Below are 25770 nucleotides of genomic sequence, written 5' to 3'. Positions count from 1 at the left end.
ACGCAAACACACACACACACGCTTAACGTCTGTTGCGAATAATTTCGTGTAGCTTTAGCAGAATCAGACTTTCTCCCTCGGGTCCGGAAACAGAGATCCAGAGGTAACAAGCGATGCAATCAATATCTTCCCACCTACGAGCATCGTCGGGCTTGAGTGTTTTGACCGGCGGCTGCAGAAAGACTAACTTTCGTATATTACACCTCGACGCAACGCGGCATTGGGGCTGCGGTTGCCGGCTGAGAAGGCAAGGCAAGGCTGTCCCTAACCGCATGTTTGATTTTTGTCCGTGACGTCTGCCCGGACCGATCGGACCGGAGCAACCGTCCGGAGAGGGCGCCTCAGCAGGCTCAAAAACCAGCAGGTCGATCACGGGTCTTTGCCAAACGGCACTGCAAAAGGGGAAACCCGTGCACCCAGCAGAGTGCGCCTAGACGCCCACAGCCCAGGCTATTTTTGACATTTTTCACACCACAACTTTCATCGACTCGATCCGCTCCCTCGCTTTGAGCAAGCTCAAACCATTGATTTCTTTGTTGTTTTTCCGCCCCTGACCGTTTGGGCTTGAGCCCAATGATTAGAGACTAGCCAGAGAAAGAGTGCTTCCCCTCTGAAGGCATTTGCGCTGTGTTTCCCCCTACCAGCTTGGTCCAGCTTTTTGGAGGCTGGTTTTTAATGTTTGCACATTGTGCAAAGATTTAAAACATACTTTCATTGAACTGGCGATAGGATTGCGATGCCTATTTGTTTGAAATACGAGCATCGCATACGGTTGAAGCTCGAAAAGAGCAAAAGGCAAGGCAGTCGGTGGCAGTTGGTGGGCAGAGGTGCTGGTAGTAGTAGTGTAGGCAGTGGTCGATGGTGCAGGCAACTGGTTTCGTTGCTGCGGACAAAAGTTCCGAATCCCTTTCGGGGCGCAAAAAAAAGAGAAAAAAAAACAAGGGAAATGGTTGAGAGGCAATTTTTCCGAGCCTTTCAAATGAAAGTTTCCACCGAGGCATGATGAGTTCGGGCGTAATGGAGAAGGGTACGGTGAGGGGTTTCGGTCATCAATCGAAACCGATTGCAAAAACATATCGACAGAAGCAAACCACACACACACACACACACCTACACTCTCATATTCACATACACACGAATGTGTGTGTTATTGGGCATTCGGACAGGGGGTTTGTGAGGGATAGAGGCTGATACGCGCGCGGCCGTATTCTCCCGGCTGGTTATGTGGATATTATTTTCCTATCAAGGGAAATTGAAAAACTTTCACGTTCCATTTGCGCCCTGCGGGGGTCCGGCAGCTCTCTCGGTGGCAAACGCCGGTTAAACACACACACACACACACATGTGTTCCGCGTTCATGCTGTTTGAGCTTGGAGCGCAAAAAGTGTGAAAAATAATGCAAAAAAAGAAGCAGAAGAAGCAGGAACATTGGTAATGGGGCCAGGCCCAACGCGCCTGCCGCCATGACGTTTGCGGATTTGTTTGATTCTGGTGCGATTTTTACCAACCCCTGCCCTGTTCCGAAACCCTGCCCACCGCGGTCCACATTCGGTGGAGCGGATCTGTGCCACCATTATCGACAGTTCACCCCCCCCCCCCTCTGGTCCACCGCCGCCTCTTGTGCTAGGGATGGGGTCTCCCTGGGAAGTGGGTCAGTCCTTACGACCAGAACGTCAGACAACCGGGGGCCACTTATTGCTCCCGATTGCACCCTGACACGCAATGTCGGAACTGTCACCTCTCAACCCGCGTGGCCGAGGAGGTTCATGCTTTGTTCCCTGACCATATTCCCCCAACCCCAACCTATTCGCGCTCTACGCCACGATGTACAGTCACGTGGCGTTACTTACGTGTCAACTCACGGCTGGTGGTGATAACTGGCTAACATCACCAGGCAGTTATCACACCTCGGCGCGATCATTGCTCACCGATAAGGTGCTCCGTCCAAGTGGACCGTCTTTAGTTTCGCTGCGCTTAGGGGAACACGGGGCAACAAGGAGGCAACATCGATAGTAATATTATAGTTATCATAGTTACTGTATGATGGAAGTGAAGTCTCAAACTGATAAAGTAATGATGTAACTAATTGTTATGTAAAACTTAGTTATTAGATTAGTGCCTTATGATCAATTGAGTCAACGTGTAAAAGAAAGCATGAATGTCTTTCTTCAACTATTTACACCATACTTCATACAAGTGTGTAGAATAATTGACCCTATGTAGCCTCGCACAAATATTCTCGAGGTATTGAATATTGTAGTTCAACCTATAGTGTCGAAAGTATATTGCAGGGGCATTGTATGACACACAAAAAGTTGCAAACAGAATCAGAAAAGCATTTCATTGGATATCTAGTATTTTACTTTGTTTTTGTGATTTTTGTAAGGGACCATCAAAATGTTCAATATTTCACTTTCATTATTATTATTATTATTAGCATTATTATTGCTATTGTTGTTGTTTGATCGCTGGTTGAAGTACCTGCACCAACCGTTAATGTGATGTGACTATATCTAATCTACCTTGACCAAAAAGAACATAGTTCAAAATGCTGTCAAAACATGTCTGGTGCGTTTGTATCATCTAACCGTCATCTAAATTTTGTGGAAAGAAAAATAGCTCAATATTACAAACAGAGCTATTTGTTTGTAAATCTGCTTTATAGTCAAAACTGCAATCACTAGTTCCATCCGGAATTGGAATAATCCGGAGTCCGAGTCGTCTGGAGTCGTCCGGAGTCGTGCGGAGTGGTCCGGAGTCAGCCGGAGGCATTTATTTCGTGGTGTTTTGCGTGTGCACTTCTACGATAGCTCTTTTATTTCTAGAAATTTCGGTTTGAGTCGGCCGGAGTCAGCAAGAGACGGAATCAGAGATGACATGCCTGACCGCAAAAACATCCCGGCACCGGCCGTATCCTCCCGACTGCAGATGACTTCGACTCTGGACGTCTCTGGCCGAGTCCGGTTAACTCCAATTCCGAACGTCTCCGGATGACTCTGGATGACTTTGGACGACTCCGGAGGATTCCGGACGGCTCCGAATAAATCCAAATAACTCGGGACGACTCTAGATGACTCCGACTCCGCACGACTCTGGATGACTTCGGCAGAGACGGTTTCGAAATTTTTGGAGTCGACTCCGGACTTTCCACAAATTTATCAATCATCAATTTCGATTATTTGAAAGATTTACTTTAAAAAAAGGACTATTCAATAATAGAAAGCTCTCATATCAAAATTAAACGTTCACCTATTAGCTAAAACGTCAAAGAGATCTCTGCTGGAAAGCAAACTAAACTCCTTGGAACAGACTGCTAGTACGGTAGCAGCACGAGTTCTAAAAGATATACGATCCACTGTTACTCACAATGTAACGGCACGAGCAATGTATCGGTTGCGTCAGATAGCATTTGCTTATTTTGCTATACTATGCGTCATTCGGTCATACACTCTGCTTGACCAGTGGAAGAATTTCCATTTCTTCGTCAGTCCCTTTGACGCATTCCACTCCAAGGTACAAAATTCTTCAGCATCGCTCCTGATCTTGTGATGATATCTTTGTGATGATAAAAGTAAAATAATTGCGTGGCATTTGCCGCCGTTTCATCTTCACCATCACCGTACTGCCCCAACTTCCCTTACACGCTCCCTACTCGCTAGCGCAACGTTACAACGTGCGAGAAGTCATCGGTCGCTGCTGTGGCAACCCAAAGCTCAGGCGCGTGTTGCCCCGGCTAAGGAGCCTTTAGCACGCCATGCGGTTGGCGAAGGATAATTGTTGCGTGTGCGATTTTTCCTTCCTCCTATTGCGGACATTAACAACAACCAAAAGAAGAAGTAGAAAAAGACAACAAAACCATATCTTACCCAATCACTGCCCGGAAACGAGTTGTACTCGAAGGTCGAACAGAATTCACTCCGCGGTTAGGTTTGTTGGTCTCTCCTATCTAACTCACAAACACACACATACACATATACCGACGCGTACACATACGTTGCATATTGAGATTTAATTGTTAATCCTTGGTGCGGCTGTGTCCGGCAACAGTACGACCGCACATGGCAAATGGGAGGTGTAAGATAAGCTGCCGGCCCAACCAGATGCTTTCCTGAGGCCGAAAATGGAGGTGTCTTTGTGCTCGGTAGCCATCCCCCTTCCTTCTCGCCGTTCCCTTCACCCCCAGCTAACCTTCAGCACCCTACCTACCAGCAGAGCAAGTCCACCCAGGGAGCCCAGTTTAATCCGCCGGTTTTCGAGGCACCAATAGGGTTGAGTGTTTTACTTCCGGGTCCGATGTCCGGGGCTCGTCGTGATAGGATTGAGCCAGTCGCCATTGGGGACCGCAATTCTGAATGGTAAGATGCACATTTTGTACGCCCTTCCGCTCCCTTCGCTCCCTGATAAAAAGCCATTAATGAACCGAAAGGAGTTTTCCACGCCCCACGTCCCTTCGCTCTCACCCACCAGCTTTCCAGCCCACGGAGCAACACACACGGCACGGCTTTTATTGGTTGCTTTTTTTTCTTCTTCTCGTGCACACTGCTCTAGGTGCGCTACCACGACCGGGCTGGAAAGTCGCTTACCATACCGGACGGACGCACACAATGGTGGTGTGGTGGAATTGTGAAAACGGGGGAAAAATTTGTGGATCAGCAAATCTGGAATGGCTCGATATCGGTTTCTTTGCGGCGGTCGAGCGCACCAAGCGAGGCAACTAATCCTCCCGGGGCCACCCCACCCCCGGAACGGGTGACCAGCGAGCGCGCGCTCGCCTGTGTGTGTGTGTGTGTGTGTGTGTGTGTGTGTGAACTACAAGCCCGCGGGCAGGGTGGATGGAAACCACAATAGGTAGTGGAATTCCGTGTGGAATTCATTTTTGCTACGAGCAAGGATACTCTACAGCAGCCAGCAGCAGCTCACACAAACACGATTCACAACCACACACACACACACACACACACACACACACACACACACACACACACATGGAAAGACTGTGCTGCGCTCTGGAATCATTCAGCATTGGCAAATTGACAACGTGCGAGCGGGTGGGCGTGGGAATTGCCGGAAGCAGGAGCAAAAACGAGAAGAACAAAAAAAAACGCACAGGAAAGCACAAGCTCGTACACAAGCAAATGAAAGAACAAGCTCGCTGCTCATGCCCAATCACCAACCCTCCCCCCCCCCCCCCTTTGGATCCGTATTCGTGCGACTTGGGCCAAGTGGTTTTACAGAGTGCCACGTAAAAGCTAAAACGACAGCGACGGCGACCGGCCCCGAGACTGGGCAACATACGCAAGGGCTCGGGAAGGTGGTGGGTAGGAATCAATTTCCTCCACCTTGTCTTTCTCCTTTTTCTTAAAGGATGCCCATTATTGTGTACCCGTTGTAGGTGGAGCCACACTAGCCCAGGGTTTGGCAAACACTCGCCGGGCGAAAACGTGCCGAAAACGAGCGATGCAAATGCAAAGGTGGGTGATCGTTTCCGTGGGTGAGTGAGTTAAACCAATGGGCTCAAAGATTCGTGCTCTTTCGAGCTCACTGTATGCAGGAATCATAAAAACCATTCTTTGATGACTTTCAGCTCTCCCATTCCTTTGCGAATTCCATTCAATTTGAGTGGAGATCATCCTTTGATATCAGCGAACTGAATCGTAACTGAGCCATATAAATCCTTGGAGGGTTCGGTTGAAGGTTGACTCGGTTATATTACCTCCACGTATGGAGCTACTCATGCGCTCTTGCTCAGGGAGCGCTTAAGTTAAAGTCGAATGACTAGCACACTACATTTAACCGTGGAGTGCTTAAATATTGAAATCTAAGTATAATTTGGTAAATCTAGAATGAATGAGTCAAATGTAATGACCAACAACTCATTCCGAGCGAGTTAAATCATTTGTGAGTTAGATAACAGTTACAAGAAAAGCGTATAGGAGCTTGCTAGTTCCCTTTGATTTAAAATGAACTCTTTCAAGATGTACGCTGAGTCGTGGTTCAACTCTACCCGTTGTCTTCCTGAGTTCACTGACAATGAGTTGAATAACTCTATCTAGAAAGTAGAATAGAGATTCACTCACATGAATCTTCCACGATAAGTTATTTGAATGTTGAATTGATACTGTAAAGATTCATAAATCTTTGAAGCTTAATGAATCTCTAAAATTCCATAAAAGATCTATAAAGGTTCATGAATACATAGATCTCCAGGATCCAAGGAGTGTCCAAAACCTCCAAGATTGCCCAAAACCGCTTACGGCCAGGCATCTTCGTCTGCCAATCTGTTATCCCGGCCTTAATGGCGAACGCCTCCATGCCATCTGGCCACCAATGGAAACAATTTGAAATCATGAATCATTGGGCATAATTTTTATAATTTTAAATTTGCGTGATCCGTGGTAGATTTGCGTAGCAGAAGCTTAAGCTCTATGAATCTTTCGCAATACATGCATCTTTCGAGATTCTTGCATGTTTGAGATCTATATTTTTTTCCAACCGTGATACAGATTGATTGCACCATTTCAAAGATTCATTCGGTTTCGTGAATCAGAATCAGATTTACCCAACACTACTAGAGAGTCAACAACTCTTAGATGGTGGTACAATGGAATCAGTCTTGCGTCTTTCCGGGCCTAATTAGCAGCGACAGGTCGTCAGACAATCCGGGCATACTGACAGGCCGCACGTTGCCTACCACTGCGGATGGCCAGCATTGTTTGTTGCTGTTGCTGGACGTGTTCCTTTCCCTTCTACACAGCATGCTCTCGCCGACGGGCGTCGACGTTGGTGGCGTGTGCAGCAGCTGGTGTGGCCCGCCGGCCCCCGGAAAAGCAAAATCAAATTGATTCGAGCCCGTAAAAAAACCCCGTGCTGGTGGAGCTGGCGGCGCTGCTTACACACACTTGCAACATTCGAGACGCTCAGGACGGCAACAGGACCAGTGTTAGGTATAAAGGAGTAGTGTTTCAGAGAGAGAGAAAGAGAGAGGGAGAGATGAGGAGGGAAAGAGCTTGGTCGATTTGATTGACCAAACTTGAATTGGTATGCTAAGTATAATTGTCTTGCCCGCACGGTTCGAACCAATAACGGAAGGATACATTGGGGGGATATTGTGGATATATCCCAGTGTCCAATGAGTCTCTGGTGTGTGTATGTGTGTGTGTGTGTGTTTTTGCGACTCTTTCTTGGGAAACGAAGCAGCATATGATTGATGAGACTTTTGACATTCGGAAGATCCTCCTCGGTCCTCCCAGCAAGGGTAATGTGCTGCATATTGGAACCAGACGACTATTCCGAAGGCACTGCTGCAAAGAGATAGGAATGCAGGAGATACATACCAAAACAAAAAAAAAAGACACGAAAACCAATGACCAGGATATTGGAACTGGATATGACTAGCAGCAGCTGGACTGGTACCGTGCGGTTTCAGTCAATTCAGCCAGATCCTGAAGGCATTTCCCCAAGGCCCGGGAGCAGTCGCTTTGCCCCGATTCACACTTCACTGTTGAAACAGAGCGCTCGGTTGGTTGGCAGACGTTGGCCAAATAAATCGCAACAACACACATATTTTCTTCCTTTTCACACACACACACACACACACACTCGCGCGCGTGGGAGGGTGTGTACTGCTGGGTGTTAGGGCAGATGGAGCAACAAATGATTGCTCCACCGTTGCTATTTATCCAACTGCACATCTTGGGATGTGTGCACTCGAAGCAGCACATAAATGAAAGAGATGCAGTGAGCAGAACGTCATGGGGAGGGTAAAAAAATGCATGTTACCCAAAACTCTGCAACACACACATATACACACACACACACACACACACACACATACACACGTTGCATACGTATGGTTGCGATTGCTGATGCTCCCGGCACAAGACGGAGGGCAGTTCGGGACGATCGTACACACCGCACTACACACTATTGGAATGCACGGTTGAACGCCTGCTGATTGTTTGTGTGCTCCCCCATACTCCCCTCCCTCCCCCTTTCCCTTGCCTCCATAATGCATACACAAACATTGCACACAAAAAGGATATGTCCCCTGGGGGTAGGGAGTGTAGGCGGCTAAGATGCATCTTAATATGCTTGCAACCACTTTTGCCACGGCAAGGTCAGGAATTGGGAATATCTTCTGAACCTGATGCCTCTCGGTTCTCCCCCCCCCCCCTTCCAAAGTGTCTCCAAAGGTGGGTGGAAAGCCAGGCAGGGGGAGGAGAGCTGGATTTCCCTGATACCGGTAGGGCAACGCCGTTCCCAAGCGCGCCCACAGCCGCCAGATTCCGATTCGCAAATCTCCCGCCAAACAAACGTGGCCTGCTGCTGCTGCTGCTGCTGCTTTTTAGTGCTTTTGGTCGCCGACAGCCGCCCTCGGTCGTCGGTGCGCATGCGCCACCACCATACGCGACCGGTCCGACTTTCGTTTCGTTGCATACGCTCGAGCCGTGACGCGTGGCCATAGTGCTCCGGCAGTGCTCGTACAGTACGGGTCGGGTTGAGCCGAGCGAGCGAACGAGCGAGCAAGCGCCGCAGTTTTGGGCAGGATAGGGTGCCAGCAACAGCAAAACAGAGCGCACGAAGTGTACGCCACTGCCAAGTCAGTCGATTGGCGACGGTCGCGTTAGATGGGTTTGCTGAAGCGCGCGCGCTAGAGGCGGCTAGAGCGCTTTGCTGTGTCGTGAGTTTTTCGCGGTGTTTTTGTTTTTATTGTACGGAAACCGAGGACCTAAGGGAACTTGGCACACGCCAGGGTGGTGGGTGGGTGTGTCTGTGTGCGCCTTGTGCTGTGACCCTGCAATGTGTGTGTGTGTGGCTGAACATCTGAGCGTGAAAGCGTGAGGTACAGATCGGCGAAGATCGTCCCGTTCGATCAGTGACAGCCAGCAGTTCGCAACAACAAAAAAAACCTCTTTTATCGCTCGTTTTTTGGTGTACATGTGTGTGTGTGTGCGATAGTCTGTTAAAAGTTCAACAGTGGCACCATCATCCAGCAACAACAAAAACAACAACAAAATAATAAAGAAGCGCCTCCTCCAGAAGTACCACACCACATCTGTGGCGTTTCCCACGCAAGTCGCGCGCGCTCGGTCCTGCCAACTTGCTGGAGATAACTATTACTTTATCACTTTACTTCCATCTGTCAGCTTCCGGCAGTGCCGCAACTACATCCACAGCGTACACAGCAGCAGCAGCAGCTGGAGCTGATTGAATGTTTGCAGTTGCCGCGTTTCGCTTCCGGTTCAAAAGATTTCGCGTTCGATCGCACGCGCATTACACGCTCGCCTCTCTTTCTCCGGCAATCAATCAAATCAAGCCTGCAATCAACCGTACCGAAACCCGCTACGGTGTGAATCCTTCCCCGATGTTCCAGCTTCCCCGACTTCAATAGGAGGAGTTGGGAAAGAAAGCAGGAGGCACTGGAGGCCGTCTGTGTGCTCCGTTTGATTGCATCCCGGCGGGCATCCAGTGGGCTGGGGGGAGGCGAAGGAAAGCCCGGTAACAAGGGTAACCGTTGGGTCGTTTTGGGGAGCGGGAGGTTTCTGGTTCGCGATCCTGCCTGATTAGTGGCCGCGGCGCCTGTGAACCTTTGGGGGTGGGGGAGGGGGGGAGGTCCGATTGGGTTCAACTTTCGGTCGGTGAAGTTTAAATCTTTAATCACTCACCTCGGCTCGTTATTTACGGTCATTAGCCGCGGTCGATGCTAACTCACACGTGCTACACGTTCGCTGGATGGGGAGCAGGCCTACCGGGTGGAATGGAATGCGAAGATGTACAAAGTTCCAGAAGATGTACCAGCATGGGGGATACCGTGCGTTTGAAGCGTAATTATTTTAAAGCAGTGTGCGCTTTCCCATCCTCGATTTGAATCTTTGAGCGGGGAAATTAGCCTGAAGTATGCATTGAGGAGAAAAAGGTATAAAAGTGTGTCTCCCGGGAGCACTTTCCTGTGTGCGTTTGCGTGTATTTTGTGGAAAGCATTTGGTGGCAACTCTGGCCTGTTTTGAGCTTTGGGCGGAAAATTCCTCAAGCGCACTTTCATTATGAATCCAACGCGGCGCAAACGTGGCCAGCACCGCACCGGTACTTGCTCGATCCGCTCGGAGGATTCCGCCCTGCCGTTGCCAACCGCCTCCGACTGAATGAAAGCATCCCCTTCACTTCCTCTCTCCCTGCCGCTGTGTGCTACCTGGGGAAGAAGCGTTATTAGTTGGATGCTTTTTCGGTGAAACATTATCTTACTCTGCGATGCACCTTACGGGTAGCAAACAATGCCACTGGCTACCGTTCTATCCAGCGATACGACTGTGTGTGTGTGTGTGTGTGTGTATGTTGTCCAAAGAGTAGGACGAGGGATGGCTGAGGGCTTCGGGTTCGGTTTCATTACACAATCACGCTGCCCCCGTGAAGCCTTGAGCCAAATGTCCAAAGAACCGAAGGAGCGGGAGTCAAGGGTTAGCCCCAATGCCTGCCTGCTGCCCTTGTTGACCCCTGCATTAAGGCAAACGGAGAGCAGATAATGGACCGAAAGCTCACACTCATTTGGCAGAGGAGAAACTGTCTGTTTTTTTTTTTGCTCGATACGCTCTTTGTATGCCAGCAGTTAGGATGCTATATTTAGGAGGAGTTAATATACTGCGAAGTAGCTGGCAAAGCAGCGCTCCGGTCACGTACGCTGTGCGTATAGATTGAGGCGCTTTGTCACGCGAATCGGCATCGGGGTATCGGGCTGCGGTGAGCTGATGCGCCGCAAGGTATGCTAGTGTTGTAGCAAAAGTGGGTATCAAACATCATTTTTCCTCTGCTTTTGGTAGATAACTTAGGCGAAAAAAAAGCAAACTATCCACATTTCTCCTGCTGAAAGTAGGGGTTAGGATTGTGATTTGTGGAAATGGTGCTTGATTGTTTTTTTTTCCTTCCATTTGTGCCCAATTGTATACCTTCAGGCGTTGGACGTGAAGCCCGACAAAGGGAATTTGTTGTACGAGGTGAAACATATTTTGCTTTATAATGCTTCTGGCACTGAATATTGGCATCCGTCTTTCCGTCTAAAAACCAAATAACCTCTCATTAAGATACGTTTTTGGTGTACTTGGTGCATACTTGTAGGCGTTGAGCCACAACAGTAGTGCAGGGTATAGAAAGGGTAAACACAAGCACCTCATTGTTGGCATTTTACAGTGCTGGGCACCTAATTACAGGCTCAGCATCTGCCTATTGTTGTGCGATTTGTTTCACTATTTTGATGGATTTAATCCTCTTGATAAATGTATTTTTTTTAGCTAAACAAAAGCGCCTTACAGTATGCAGAGTGTTTCGCAAAATAATACTATTAAAGTTTCAGGGTAAAAGTTTACATCACAAAATACGTTAAAAAGAACGTTTATAGTTTTGGAGCTTTACAGAGCACTGTATACATGTTAATAAGCATACGTAGCATACTTTCAGGCGTTGTACGCAAAACAGACTGTGCATGGAAGCGTCTCATGGCTGTCCAGTTATAGCAAAGCGCATTAAAGAATGCCTTACAGGCTGACAGTAAAAAACTTATCAGTAATAAAATAAAAACCACTTCCCATGCTACGCCAGAGCGGTGCAACAGCTGAAAAGAGCGGAGCTGCGCCGCTCGTCATGCAACACACTTTCATCAATCATTTTAATTCCCGAACATAAAAAAAACGGGGACACTAGCCGATAAAACTGTCACGCGGACGGTCTACGGGCGGCGGGTAAATAATGATGACGCGCAAATTGCATACTATTAGGCGGATTATATTAATATGCAATGCTGTGCAATTGGATTGCGCAAGGGTTTGCATGGTCGATCTATTCGCCGGTTTATCTTTGCCACTCGGCCACCCCACAATAACCCCCACCCCCACGCAATAGCACGGTAAAGCGGGACCCGTGTAACGAGCCAGCGAACTAGATAAAAATGCAAACTGGAGCACGGTTTTTAATGCATAAAATAACTGTCTATTTATGACCGTGTGGTGTGCTGTGTGTGTGTGTGTAAACAGGTGCATTTGAATGTTCAATCATCGGAATTGAGCTATAAAAACAGCGCTTTATTAGTGCTGGCCGCTGGCTGGCCCGTGGCCGATGGGTAAGGGTGATAATTGTTTTCAAACAGCAACGCTGACAATCCCTCGCTGGCCCGTTAGTTTACTGTCCAACCTGTGTACGGACCCTTGTTTTTCCACAAATTGGTGGCAAGGGAAATTCCCCCTCCTCTCTTGCATCACGGCAGGGTGCATGATTTCCATAAAATAAAACATCATCACCCCTTGTGCTGGCGAACCCCCCCCCCCCCCCCCCCCCCCCTATCCCGAACAAATCAACCATGTTAACAGGCGCAAATGGTCGGTTTGATGGATTACTTGCGGGGCACAAGGCGCATCGGGCTGGGCGAGCATATTTTACACCGAGCCGTTAGATTATACTGCGAGAAAAGTCGAACGAAAAGGGAGCAGAGAACCCCCCCCCCCCCCCCCCCAAAAACGGAGGTGGTGGCGGTGAAAGCTTCCGCTGGCATTTTGGGTGCGATTTGATTTGTCCGAAAGCGGTACCGATTCGCAGCTGGCAACGGAAAGGGCTGGGCTAGGCGTCATAAATGTTCGATTCGGTTCGAGCAGCTCGGGAGTCCAAGCTACAGTCGGAGCAGACCGGGGGGATGGCATCATACGGCTTGGGAAGAACAAAAACTGCCGACCCTTCGCTCTCTCCCTCCAGGCCCCCGGAGAGAAGTCATCAATCTTCCGTTTTGATGCTTTTATAGTCTCCTAAATTTTTATTCAAATGGAAACTAATCATCATCAACGGAGGTTTTGCTTTTACGAGGTACAAAATTGGAGCCACACGCTGCACACGGCCACAAGCGGGGCGAAGGGGTTTCGGTGTGGTTGTGGGACGGAAGCGAGCAAGTCGTGGTTGTGATGCTGGCCCAGCTTGTGGGCCACCGCTTGTTACGACCCGTGCGCTTCGGCAAATGTACGATTACGATTGGCTCGATCGATGCTCGATTTTGCTTGTTTGCCCACTGCTGTGGGTCGGGACCGTTGAAGGTTGTTTGGGGAAGGTTCCTTGCAAAGCGGGAGGGAAAGGGGTGGAAGGTGGTACTTTTTGCCGACGAGCAGTGTATTATTTTTGGCAGCGTGTTGTAGCTCCCATCGGAATGCTTTAGGGCGGAATTTTGGTCATACGCTTCGGAACGTCTGAAATTATGCAAAATGTTTGGCTCATATCTTTCCGTTGCGAATGTGTTCGAGCGCTTCGGTGCTGTTTTGAAACAGTTGTGATCGAACAGGGGGTTTTTTTTTGTTGTGTTTGCTACACAAAGACACTGCAAGAAGGCTAAGCAAAACATATTGTATAGCTTTAGGCGCTCTTCATTCTGCAATGGTATGGAATCTGGAATCAGCAAGGCGCACATTTAGACATGCTGACTGTTTTGTTGCTAAAACGTAGGAAGATGTGTTGTTGAATAGATACCTTTACATACCTTTGGGCGGTGAACTGTGAGCCAACTTTCTGTATCAATCCACTGTGCAATGGCATAGAGACACGCCTGTATTTAGACACGAATCAAAGACTCGAAAGCGTAGCACCTGAAGGTATGCAATGCATACAGATCGTTGGACAACTTCATCATCAATTATTTAGTTTGTTTTAAAGTTGAAATAATTTTTATTATACATAATGTTGCATATCTTTAGGCGTTTTTGGCCAACGCGAAATACAGTTCCTTCGTTTGCCTCAACAGCTCTATACTTTAATTCCGAGGCCTCGTCTTAAACAAGTATCAAACACGCGAAAGTAAAGCGCCCACAAGTATGCAAAGTACGAGTCAAAATCGAAAAAGGAACACACTTGCCGGTCAAACATCGGTTGCGTTGAAATGCGAGTGCACTTTGCCGCCCGAATTTTAAACAAGAAATCGCTCCTCCCACCTAAAGGTAAACGAAAACGGAAGCAGCAGTAAAAAAAAAGCAACCATTAGACGTTCCCGCTCGGCCCGGAGCCAATCGGAATTGATAATGATGAATGTCGGCAGAAAAGAAATGGGATTAATAATGCCACCATTAGCAGCATTTCGGCGCTTTCCACGCCGTTGTAACGTTTGCAGCAGTCTGCCGTCCGCTTCGCAGTGCATTGCGTGTGACGCGGAAGAGGCCGCACCGAAGCGTGAGCGGAATCCTGACGCGACTGTTTTTTTTGCTTTATGCTTCTTCCTCTACAACGGCGGTGGTGCGGTCGCGGTGGCTTTTAAATGCTTACCTGGTTTGTCCTCCCGGCGGCTACGGCTTAGCGAAAGCCGCTCCAACCGCTCGTAAGCCTCGGCTGAGCTGCTTTATTGCATCGAGATGGGGTCGTGCTGCTTCCCCAACTCGTGCTGCTGTGTTGCTCGCCCCTGTCCGGTAGTGTGGCACTTGCGGGACCCAAAAGCGACGTATGTAGCGAGCGGCACGAGCGGTGGCAATGGCAATTTGGGGAAAATCGTACAGATGGAATTTGAGAAGCACACAGAAATCCGACGCAGGGCCATGGGCAAAGGTGTGGTTGGACATGGTGTCACAACAGGCCGGGAACAGACCTAGAAGTGGAGCGATAAAATCTTGCCCAAGCCAAGTCCATGATCTAATCGCTCGTCCTCGCTGCACTCGCCTTGGTGTACGAAAAGGAGAAGAGGAAAAAAATATAAAGAAAAAAGGCACCCAGAGAAAGGCACACGGCGAAAACACTGGCGAAAAGGTAAACCGACTCCGGATATTCGATCCAGCCGAGGTATTGGGGGTGTGGGGGAGGGGGGGGGGGAGAAGGATCGTCCCTAATTGCCCCGGATGTGCTTTATTGGGACGACCCGATTTTGTGTGTGTGTGTGTATGTGTGTGTGTGTTCGGAGCATCGATGCTTTTTTGTGTTGTTGTGCCCGCGTGTTGCTGGTTGCGAAGCGGTGATAATGGCAAACAAGTGGTCGAAGGAGAAGTGCCGTGTGGTTCCCTCCCAACCAAAAAAAAAAAGGCTGGCCGGTTTCAGCTTGCCCGGCCACCGGCTGACAATCTCGGAGATGTTACTAAAGCTACTCAGCGGATCGATTTATCGATTACAGCGCAGCATGGTCGTAAAAGCACCAACTGTGCAACGAAACGATGGGAGAGGGTGGGGGGGGGGAAGAGTGGGAAGGTGGTCGAGTCGTGGGGGACGAAAGGACCTGCCCGTCACCAATTATTGGGAAAAACGTCCTGCTCCGAGCGGCAACCGGGTGCCGGAAAACAGCGTCAAACGAGGTGGGAGGGGGGAGGGAAGGGGTAGTGCTACGGCTATCGTCCCTGGAGATTGGTTGGCTGTGGTTTACGGTGAAAGACGAGAAAACAAGTACGAAAGAGGGATGAGTGGGGGGGGGGGGGGTGTGGGAGACGGTTGGGGGGAGAGGAGGGGCAGGGCGATCGGGTGGGAAAAATACCTTCGCCCGGCCAGCGAACCTTTGGCACACGTGCCGGTGGCTCGCACCGTCTCGGGGCTTCTGTTTGATGCGCTTGACGAAGATCCGGTTCGAAGGACCAAAAATAGTTAATGCTTGCAAGCTTGTTAGGCAGGAATTTTCCGGCTTTTGGGTTTTAATATTATCAGCTCGATGCTTGAGGGGAGTACCGGAGGGGGGGGGGGGGGGGGGAAATAGACAAATAGACTTACTTAAACTACTGTTAAGATAGTGCTGTAGTGCCGATTGCATACTTTAAGGCTGTTGGATACAATGCAACAGATAATAAATATATCCCAACGTGTTAGGAAGATAGAGAGAGAGAGGGAGAGAGTGAGAGAAAGCGAGAAAAGAGAGAGAGAGAGAGAGAAAGAGAAAGGGGGGAGGGGGGGGGGGGTAATGAAAGGAATAAGGGAAGCTAGTTATCGCGAATCCACAGCTCGAGCCTCTTATCCACTTCGCCGGGAAATGGCTTTTGTAATGTAGCATTGATTGATTTGACTATTAAGCTTTCGGTAGGGGAAAGGGACAAATTCTATGCTCCATTTTCGCCCACACTCTACCTTACGCACACACACACACAACAACAAGTCGCAGCTCGGACAGCCTCCCTTGCACAGCATCGAAGCCCGGTGCCTGCCGATGATTGATTTGTGTGTAGGCACTGGGGCAAACGTTTCCTGCCGACGTCGGCCCCGAACGTCGCCTGCCGGGGAGGGGTTAAGAGTGGCGTGCGAGACAAAAGGGTCGCCCGCTCGTATTGGCCGCACAGCCACACGAATGTAGATATATTTGTCAAATGAAGCGTACGAGAGCCCCCGGTAGAGGAGGGAGGCCCAGAAAAAGGTAAACCCTCCCGTACGTACGATACGATCGATTGCCATTCTATGACAGTGGGCTGGGAGGGTGGTTTTCCTCGAAGCCAACAGCCTCCTCGGATGTTGATTTGTGCAAAATGATTTCAATAACTGTCAACCGACTCCATGTGATGGATGGTCGGGGGAGGGTTTTTGCCTGCTTGCCTCCCTGGGCCGTGATGTGTGACGTACCCGAGCGCCCCTGTCAGCGCGTATGCAAAGTGCCGGCTCCCGGGGTTTGCCGGATCGATGTGCAAAGTGCAAGAAGCTAGGATGCTACCGCACAACAACAACAACAACAACAAAGAAAGACTCCGACAACAACAACAAAACAAAAAAACCCTCCGACATGTTTACCAAACGACTTTCGGGGACGGGGGAGCACATCAATAATTCACTTAAGGGGCAAAACGCTGCCTGTCAGTCGCCCGTTTTGTCTCACTGTGTGTGTGTGTGTGTGTGTGTGTGTGTGTGTGTGTGTGCGCGCTTTATTTATTCATCCGCTTCAATGGACGCTGGCAGCAAGCGACGAACGGCCGGGCTGGGGATGGCGCTGGGAAATTGGGGAGGGAAAGTACAGCCCGTGGACGCCTTCGGTGACGCTCTGGATGGTACCGTGCATGACGCTGCTGCTGCTGCTGCTGCGCGCTTGATGTATGCATCCCACTGTGCGATGGGGAGAGGTCATTCCGATGGAAATTCATCCCCCCCCCCTCCGAATGGTGCACACGCTCGCCTGCTTCGCTTTTCCGTACGGCCACGGCCAGCCAGCACGGTGCGGGCTGTAATGCAAATCGCCCGCTATCGGAAATCGTGATTCCCAGACGAAAAATGGGGGGTTTTGCTGTCATCTGCGCCACCCAGCGCAAACGACCATTTTCTTTCACGACCGCCCCATTGGATATGCAGGCACCGAAAGGCGGACCCAAGTGAAGCGCACGGTTGCGAACTGTTGGCGTGGGAATCGGGAAGGCATTAGAATATAAAAACCAAAGGGCAAACCAAAGGGCCCGCGTCCCATAACTCTGCGCGCTTCCCCCTAGTGGGTGGGTGGCTGATAAATTAAATCCCACCCGCCAGATATACTTCGGAGGAGGGGAGAGAGGTGGAGAGAGAACAAAAAAAAAACCCCAGCCCAAACAGCACAAACAGGCAGCAAATAGAGCCATCAGCAACGGCGGCGAGCCAAAATTCGAGCGACCGCACGCCACGCCGTAGACGACGAACCGGAACTCCCGGCCATCACTTAACCTGCGCTTAAGCGAGCGCATAAACTGCACAATTTGTTAAATTAGAGCTAAATGGAAGGCCCCAGGGCAAAGTCGCTCGGCAGCTTCTTAATTGGATCTATCTCGCTTTTTCGGACACCAGGCCGAAGTTGCTACCCCCCCCCCAAAAAAAAAAAAAAAAAACTCAACGAAACTCCGGCGGCAATAATTCTCCGAAAAAGTAGTGCTCTGCGTGCGCGTATGTGTGTGAGTGTGTGTGTGTGACTGGCCCGAGTGGTGGCTGCCACTAACGGATGGGCCACTAATGGGGATTGTGAGCAAACTTTTCTCTTTTGCCCTGGTCGCCCCACGTGCCACACATGGCACACGCTATATGCCGAGACGGCCATAGGTTCGCCTGCAGTGTTGTGGCGCAGTATGTTGTGTGGTCGTCGCTTTGCTTTCTTCCTTCGTTTTCCGTGCCTCGAGCCTGGTTGCACACTCTCTGCGAAATGAAAATGTCATACAAAACCTGGACCGCACACCTGAGTTTTGGTGTTCTCCCCCCCCTGCAAAGTCCTTTTTCCGACCACCATCATCTGTCCAGCCGCTCCAGCAGCCAGTGTGATTGGTCGTGATAGCTTACTGCGCTGCGAAAATGTAATTTGTAGTGGACGGCGGTTCTTCAAACCCCGAACCCGGATTGGCGTTTAGTGTTAAAGTTTTAGCGGCCATCAGTGGGCACTGGAATCATCCTGCAAATGCCCCATTACTGTCAAAAGATATCAGAGATTGAGCCGGAACGGTTAGAAGGGCGAACATGAACGCCTGCCGCTTGAGCGAGAGCTGACAGTAATGGGAGAGGAATTTTAATTACAGCAATGTACTTGCGTCCACTGATCCCGCGTGACGGTTCGAGCAGTTGCTCTAAATTAAATCGACAACTGATACCACCGGGGCTTTGATTACTATTACCCGTTACCGCGTTACTTGAAGCGGACCGGCTCGGCAGACACCCACAAAACGGACAAGCTACCTCCTATCGCTCTGTACAATGTAATTAGCGCGAGCCGTGTTAGTGCGCTTAATAAGGCTCTAATTAACGGCTCGTCAGCTTCAATTTGGTAGGCCAGATCAAACTTCAAAACAATACTTTAGCGGGGGGAGGAGCTAAAGAAAACCTGACCGAGAGAGAGAGAGAGAAAGAGAGAGAGAGAGAGAGAGAGAGAGAGAGAGAGAGAGAGAGAGAGAGAGAGAGAGAGAGAGAGAGAGAGAGAGAGAGAGAGAGAGAATGTTACAAACACACTGCAATTCAAATGATAAAATTGGAAAGGAGACTCCTTTTTTGCTGCTCCGTGTTGCATACTGTATTCAACAACTAGCCAATTAATCGTTCTGTTTACGCGTGTGTGTGTGTGTGTGTGTGCTTGTAATATTTGGCATGTGTGTTTATAGTACCGGCTGCCCTTCGTGTTCCCTGGAACTGGTTGGATGGAGCAGACTCGGGTAAACAAAAAAAAAAACATTTGGCTCCAATCCAATAAAAACACAATCGAAATCGTTTCCCCATACCTCCCCGCCCTCTCGTACAACCCTGCTCGGAACGGGCACGGGGGCAAGCCCGTAGTTCAATTAAGATCAAATTAATTATCAAGAGTTTCATTTGATTCTCGTCGGCCACGGATGGTAAGGTCGGTGGGTTGGTCGGGACCCATGTGTGTGTGTGTGTGTGTGGGTGGGTATGCGTTTTTGTTCGACTGGTCACTCTTGTCCAATTCATTATTCATGCCAACACAGTGCTGGCAAAACACGCCGGTCCAGTTGTGATGCCCCCAACCGGCCGTTTTCCCTCGGCCGCCCTTTCTGCCCAGCGGTTTGGCAAGTTAAGTGCTCCACACAGTGCTCCGCCCGCTGCCCTGCCCTATCTGTTACCTGTTTAATTTCCCGTCTCACCGGGCTCCTGACGGACGATGGGCGATGGGTGGGTGCATAAGTAATTTTAGAAGCGAACTTTTTAATTTTTGCACCTACCACCAGCGAGGGCGAGAGAAAGACATCACACAGAGGGATGGTGGTGGTGGGTTCTCTGGAGCAATTACACGGCCCTTCCCTTCCGGCCTTGAGTTCGGTTTCAGAGGAATGGAGTCGTCACGGTCCGTCGGGAATTGCCTAGAAACGTTTGGGATTGTCTGAGTTGTGGGAATTGTTGGAATTTTCGAGTTATCATCAAGAATCGTCTGGAATCGGCCAGAAGCATAAGAACTAGCAAAATGATCTAAAACGATTCTGGCAGTTCTGATGGTACCGGATGATTCTGAACAATTCCGAACGCAATTCCAAATGATTCTGACAGTTCCGACAGATACGCCAGTTCTCATGATCTTCAACACAGCGCTAGTTCAGAGTGGGTTCTCTGGAGCGATTATATGGCTCCTACCATCCGGTTCAGAGTTTTGATGTAGAGGAATCGATTCATCGCGGACCGTCTGGAATCACCTAGAATCGTTTGGAATTGTCGGAATTTTCGATTTATCATCAAGAATCGTCTAAAACCGGCCAGAAACTTGAGTACTAATAACACGACCAAAGACGATTCCGACAACTCCACATGATTCCGACAGTTCTGATTATATCGTATGCTTCTGAACGATTCCGTATGCAATTATACACGATTCTTATAGTTCCGACAGATATGATAACCTTTACCGCAGTTTGAGTTCACAGTGAGCTTTTTGGAGGGAGTTCGAATTCAGAGATATGCAGTCGTTATGGACAGTCTGGAATTGTTCAAAATTGTTGGCACTGTCGGAGTTGTGGTAATTACAGATATTGTCGGAATTGTCGCAGTTGTCGGAATTTTTAGGCTATCATCAAGAATCGGCTGGATTCGGTCAGAAACATTAGTACTAACAAAACGATCAAAAACGATTCCGACAACTCCACATGATTCCGACAGCTCTGATTATACCATATGATTCTGAATGATTCCGGATGCAATTATACACGATTATTACAGTTCCGACAGAAATGATTACCTTTACCACAGTGTGAGTTCACAGTGAGTTCTTTGGAGGGATTATACGCCCCCCCCTCCTCCGTCCTCCGGGCCCGAGCACTAATTCAGTCGGAATTGTCGGAGTCGTCGGAATATTCAGGCTATCATCAAGAATCGTTTGGGATCGGTCAGAAACATTAGTACAAGGACAAAACGATCAAAAACGATTCCGACAAATTCCACAATATTCCGACAGTTCTGATGATACCGGATGTTTGTGAACGACGGCGGACGCAAATACACATGATTCCGGCAGCTCTGACAGTTGCTACAGAACCCTTGATTTTTGGAGATCCCAAACGATTCCATCGATTGCTGCCTTTCCGGTCGGTTCTAAAAGCTGGCTCTTGCAAATGCTCGGAATCGTCCGGAACCAGTATTCGCAGCGTTGCCTACTTCACCCATCCCTACGTACGCAGGGAACAGATCTCGTACGATTGCCCCTCGTTATGTTCGCGTTGCATCAAGGGCAGCAATCACCATCGAACGTACAACCGGGCTCGTTTATACATTTTCAAGTGTGAATGTGTGAACGTTTGCTGAGAAGAGAGGAAGAGGAAAACGTGTAAGAGTGAATGTGAGTGAGGGGGATGCAATCTGTGCCCGGGAGTGATTCATGGGATTCATTATTTATAAAGCGTCCTTTGATTTTATTCATAAACCAAACGATAGAAGGTGTCGGTGCATGATGAGTGCCTCCGACATTGCTGCTGCCCGCAGGGGCAAACCTGTCGGACACGTTACTTAAACTCTCTCACACACACACATACACAGTCTGTGTTTTACTTTGCAGGATCAAAGCTGCTGAAGCTCACGGGCCAGTCTCAGGCAGGACGGAAACGGAGACAGAGCCGGGGAACAGCTGGACACCATTTCGTGCCGTTCTGTTGGACGGCGCACGAAAATTGGACGACAAACTGAAGTGTATCAAACAGAAGAAACAAAAAAAAGCAAATCAAAACACACAGAGAGGGAGAGAGAGAGAGAGAGAGAGAGAGAAATAGTGACACATATAAACACTCACCTCTAACATCGTGTCCTGTGTGTGTGTGTGTGTGCGTGAGGGGTTATGTGAAGTTTTGTGTGAAAATCGCAAGCAAAACTGTTGAGTCGTTCGAGTGCTTTGGCAGCCTTTTCGGGTTGCTAGCCACTTGGCTGTGTTTATGTGTGAGCGTGTGTGTGTGTGCTGCAGCGCGATGTAGGTTGTGCCCCTTCCGCCCCCCCCCCCCCGCCCTGGATAAGGCCTTGAACGGCAACGGAACGTATCTGTAGGCCATCCCCTCTCGACGCGTTCCAATTAAAGGGGCACGCCGTGCGGGCAGGCCCGGGCGAAAGTGTTTCTATCAACCGGGAGGACACACGAGAATAAATATTTACCCCCGAATTCGCCCTTTCTACCCCTTGAAGCAGTGTGTGTGTGTGTGTGCTTGGGTACAATTCGGGCGTCTGTTCACACCGGATCTCGCACCGAAACCGGCGGAAGCAGCGTTGGCACGACCGCGACCCCCGACACTGCCAGCCCTCGCAACACGTACGGTCACCCTGGGATGAGTGAGGTCCGCTGACGGGCTTTCCCCCCCTCCCCCGTCTCTCTCTCTCTCTCCGGTGGGGATGGGATGGGTGGCGGCGGTCCGGGCCATACCAGTGTCGATCACGGAGCCGGTGCCAGTGCCGGGGAAGCAAACTAACCTGCCGGTACGGTGAACAGCATGCACTGAGTGCGCTGCTGTAGTGCGAAGGTAGTGCACGTAGTAGGGGGCTAGTAGTGTAGCGGTGTGCCGTGTGCCGAACAGCGAGCAAAGTGATTGAAATCGAAGAAGGAAAAGGGGAAGGGTTTACCGGGCGGCCGAAAGTAGTGGCAGTAACCGAAAAAAGAAGAATTCGTTTGTGTGTGTGTGTGTGTGTGTGCGAGTGTTGTGTGAAAGCATTCCCATTACACGGTGCGACGTGAGCAGGCAGTGAAAATGTTATGTGCTCGGTTGAAAATCGTCCTCTGCCTTATACAGCTGCTGGCAATGCAAGGTAGGTGAACAAACACGTCGGGCTGAATGCGGGAGACTCGATTTGCCAGGTCGAAGGTTTGGCACCCGTGCGCCGGACTGGGTTGGAATTAGCAAAAAAAGGGGGAGGGGGGGATGCTAGCATTTTGGGCACATTGCAATCGTTTTGCGACTTGGTTTTTTTGTTGTACCCGGGGCTGCATCGGTTTCACGGGGGTCACAAAATGGATCGGAACCGAGCGAGCGAGTGATCAAGTTGACTTCTCGAGTGGCGAGTACATCTGTGCGGCGAGTATGGTTTGTTTTTATTCTTCATTTCGTTGGAGAGTTTTTTTTATATTATTTGTAGTTCCGCAGTAAAACAGCTCGAACGTGTAACTTTTTCTTCGCACGGGACGGTTCGCGCTGCAAGGTGTTCGATGAGAAAAACACTGAAGGACAAAGTTAGTATGCCCGTTCTTGGCGATAGTTTTGGTCGACAACAAGCCGAAACCAGATGGCTATGCATTACGCCCTATGTTTTTATTGGTTGTGCGGTTGTCTATGGTTGTCCCGGGCTGCTTGGGTGGGGGTTTGTTTTTAAACATGCTTCACATTGGCAGCAAATTGGTTCCATACGATATGGGGCACGGGGCGTTGGCTACGAACGATATGGGGCACGGGGAGGGATAATGGCTAGTGAGACTTTGATTTTTGGTAGTAAACTTTTTAATTGGATGGTGGAATAGTGCTAGAGCTTGTTTAGGTACAGCATGTAGCTTGCAAACTATATTTAAATGTAGCAGCGGTACTATTGCGTTTTGAACGTTATCGTTTGGATGTACCAATCTACATTCATTGCTACTTTCTGACTTTATCAACGACGTCGTTTTTTGAAATGAAACTGTAGTCTACCGGAGGACAGAGTAGACATCAGATTAATTAGCCAAGGATAATCTACTCTGAGCAGCATGAACTGGCTGGGAGTTGGAAAATAGCTTCGTAGAAGGCATTTCAAATCTTGGTATACTATGAAGATGTCTTAAAGACATAAAATCACTTCAAGCCAATCAACCAACCAATCACTTTGATGATTTAGCCACCTTTGTTCTGCGTATTTGTATGAAGTGGGTTCTCCCATTATACAGGGTTTTCGACAGGGTATTAAACCGTTTGTTTACCTTTTGATGAGAATGATCCAAGCTGCAGTCCAAGGGGTACGAAAGTGACAGCTCTACAATATAACCGAACATGTCAACGCCTACTTGCGAACAATTCTATATCTCGCTGAAAGAGTCTATTATATGCCCGAACGAATCTACAACTCGCTGAAGATGTCTATATAATCCTCGAAAACCCTGTACGTATGCAGTGGGTTCTGTTTACCAAATGCAGGGGAAGGTGTCAGACAAACTGACAGTGGCAACATATGCGCCAAGCAAATATACTTTCTTCCAATCTGGTCAAACGATACCGATGAGAGCATCCTACTTGCAGCGTAAGCCTATCAAAAGATTGCACTACTGGTTGAGGAGCTCCGATAATAGATTGGCGAAGCAAAGAACAACCCTGAAGGTATGTGAGACATTGAAAATGTCATCTTGATATCCAGCGGAATGTACCATCAATAGTATGGGAAACAATGGAAGACATCTTGAAGAAGTTTAATCCTTACTTACATATTTTGATGATACCCAAGTCCCAGGCCGGCGACTCTTGTATATTAGTGAAGCCTACGAAAACATTGAGAAGACTGCCAGACGACGTTAGGATGTACTTGCTGGACGAGCCACATACCAATCTTGTGTTGGGACCATCAAAACGGCTGAAGTAGGTTTCTTTCAGCTAATATGAAGTATTTATTTGAAGGAGTTCCGCGGCACAACTTATCTCACAGCATGACATACGTTCTAGATATAGCTATCCTTGGTATAAGGCTCTCTGTACTAAGTTTAACCATACTAAAGGAACGGCTCAGAACCTTAGGTCGCATGCTGCAACTAATGGGGAAATCACCGGCAGTCCTATATAAAGATGTTAAGCGCATGTGCTTTCGAGCTCGGATCTTTTCAATTTTTTCTCCATGCAGCTCGTCAAGACACTGAGAAATAATTGTTAGCCCCAGAACGACGACTAAGGCATATGGTCCCGTGGGCTGGTAAGAATACTTGTACGATAGAAGCCTCAGCAATGAAGATGACTGTAAAATTTACAGAGTCAGCTTCTAAAATCCATCAGAGCAGCATGCCAATGTATGCCAACTTTTAAGTTCCCAGCATACAAGTAATAAATGTACATTCCCCGCATTCCGCGCGTGGTCTTTCCCCCCCCCCCCCCCCTTCCCCCCACGGCGCAGATGATCCACCGGGTCGAAGCGAAATGGAGAACAAGCCCCGCAAAAAGTACCCGAAAACACAGTAATTAGATTGTAATTGAATAACATCGCCCGGTACCAAGCTTCAACAGTAATATAGCTCACCGAGAGGAGGGGGGGAGTGGGGCTATGGTTTTGGTGGTGCACTGGAAAAAAGTTTGACTCTCGGTGCCTGAGCCCCGACCCGACTGCCACCACTAGCAGCTAGTTGTTCCGCTTCGCGTGTTAGCTTTTTCGCGAGGAGATCCGTGTTTGCGAGGTACCAGAGTCAGCAGAGTACGTGTGTTCTTCATGCGATTGTTTTTGTTGCTGTCGCTGCTGATGCGAGAGTATGTTTGCTCCCCGCCCCGCCAGCAGTCCCTGCCCAAAAGGTTGTTGGTTGGATGGGTAAGAATGTTTTCGACCGTATTTGCTTACCAAACACAGGGCAGCGTCCGGAGCAGGCAGAAACGTTCCCTTGCTGAGTAACGCTTGTACCGTGCGCTGTAACGCTTGTGGCGTGTGGCGGAGATCCCCGAAACTGTGCGCACGGTTTTGTTTGCATTCTTGCCCATGCTCGTCCTCCCCTGTTGGTGTATATATATATGTGTGTGTGTATGTGTGTGTGTGTGTGTGTGTGTGTGTGTGTGTGTGTGTGTGTGTGTGTGTGTGTGTGTGTGGGTCGAGGCAACAGTGAGTAGGATTTGAAACAAAACAGAAATCCTGCTCAAAAAGCGGCGATGCCAATCGCTATGAAGAACCGTGCCTGTTCCGGACGCCACGCAAGACAGAACAATATTGTAATAATATACCAAATTAACATTCGGTGCTTCCCAC

The 25770-nt window shown here is 49.1% G+C and overlaps 2 protein-coding genes across 3 annotated transcripts in view; one reads left to right on the top strand and one right to left on the bottom strand.

Moving 5' to 3' along the window:
• The window catches only part of LOC120949024 (ATP synthase lipid-binding protein, mitochondrial), a 60518-nt gene that overhangs the window by 14351 nt on the left and 20397 nt on the right, over positions 1–25770 (bottom strand). The gene's annotated exons all lie outside the window — the stretch shown is intronic.
• LOC120953338 (uncharacterized) overlaps positions 7747–25770 on the top strand; it is a 32769-nt gene continuing 14745 nt past the window's right edge. The window contains exons 1-2 of one of the 2 annotated variants that reach the window (XM_040373174.2): positions 7747–8680; positions 21395–22623. In XM_040373174.2, the coding sequence (XP_040229108.2) occupies positions 22566–22623 (58 nt within the window). In that variant the 5' untranslated portion in view covers positions 7747–8680; positions 21395–22565. Of the gene's footprint in view, positions 8681–21375; positions 22624–25770 lie in introns of both variants that reach the window. The other variant, XM_040373181.2, reaches the window with a different exon arrangement.

The sequence above is a fragment of the Anopheles coluzzii genome, chromosome X, assembly GCF_943734685.1.
Source record: "Anopheles coluzzii chromosome X, AcolN3, whole genome shotgun sequence".
Lineage (NCBI taxonomy): Eukaryota > Metazoa > Arthropoda > Insecta > Diptera > Culicidae > Anopheles > Anopheles coluzzii.
Note: the sequence above shows the minus strand (reverse complement) of the source record. Positions and strands in the feature narration are given on the sequence as shown.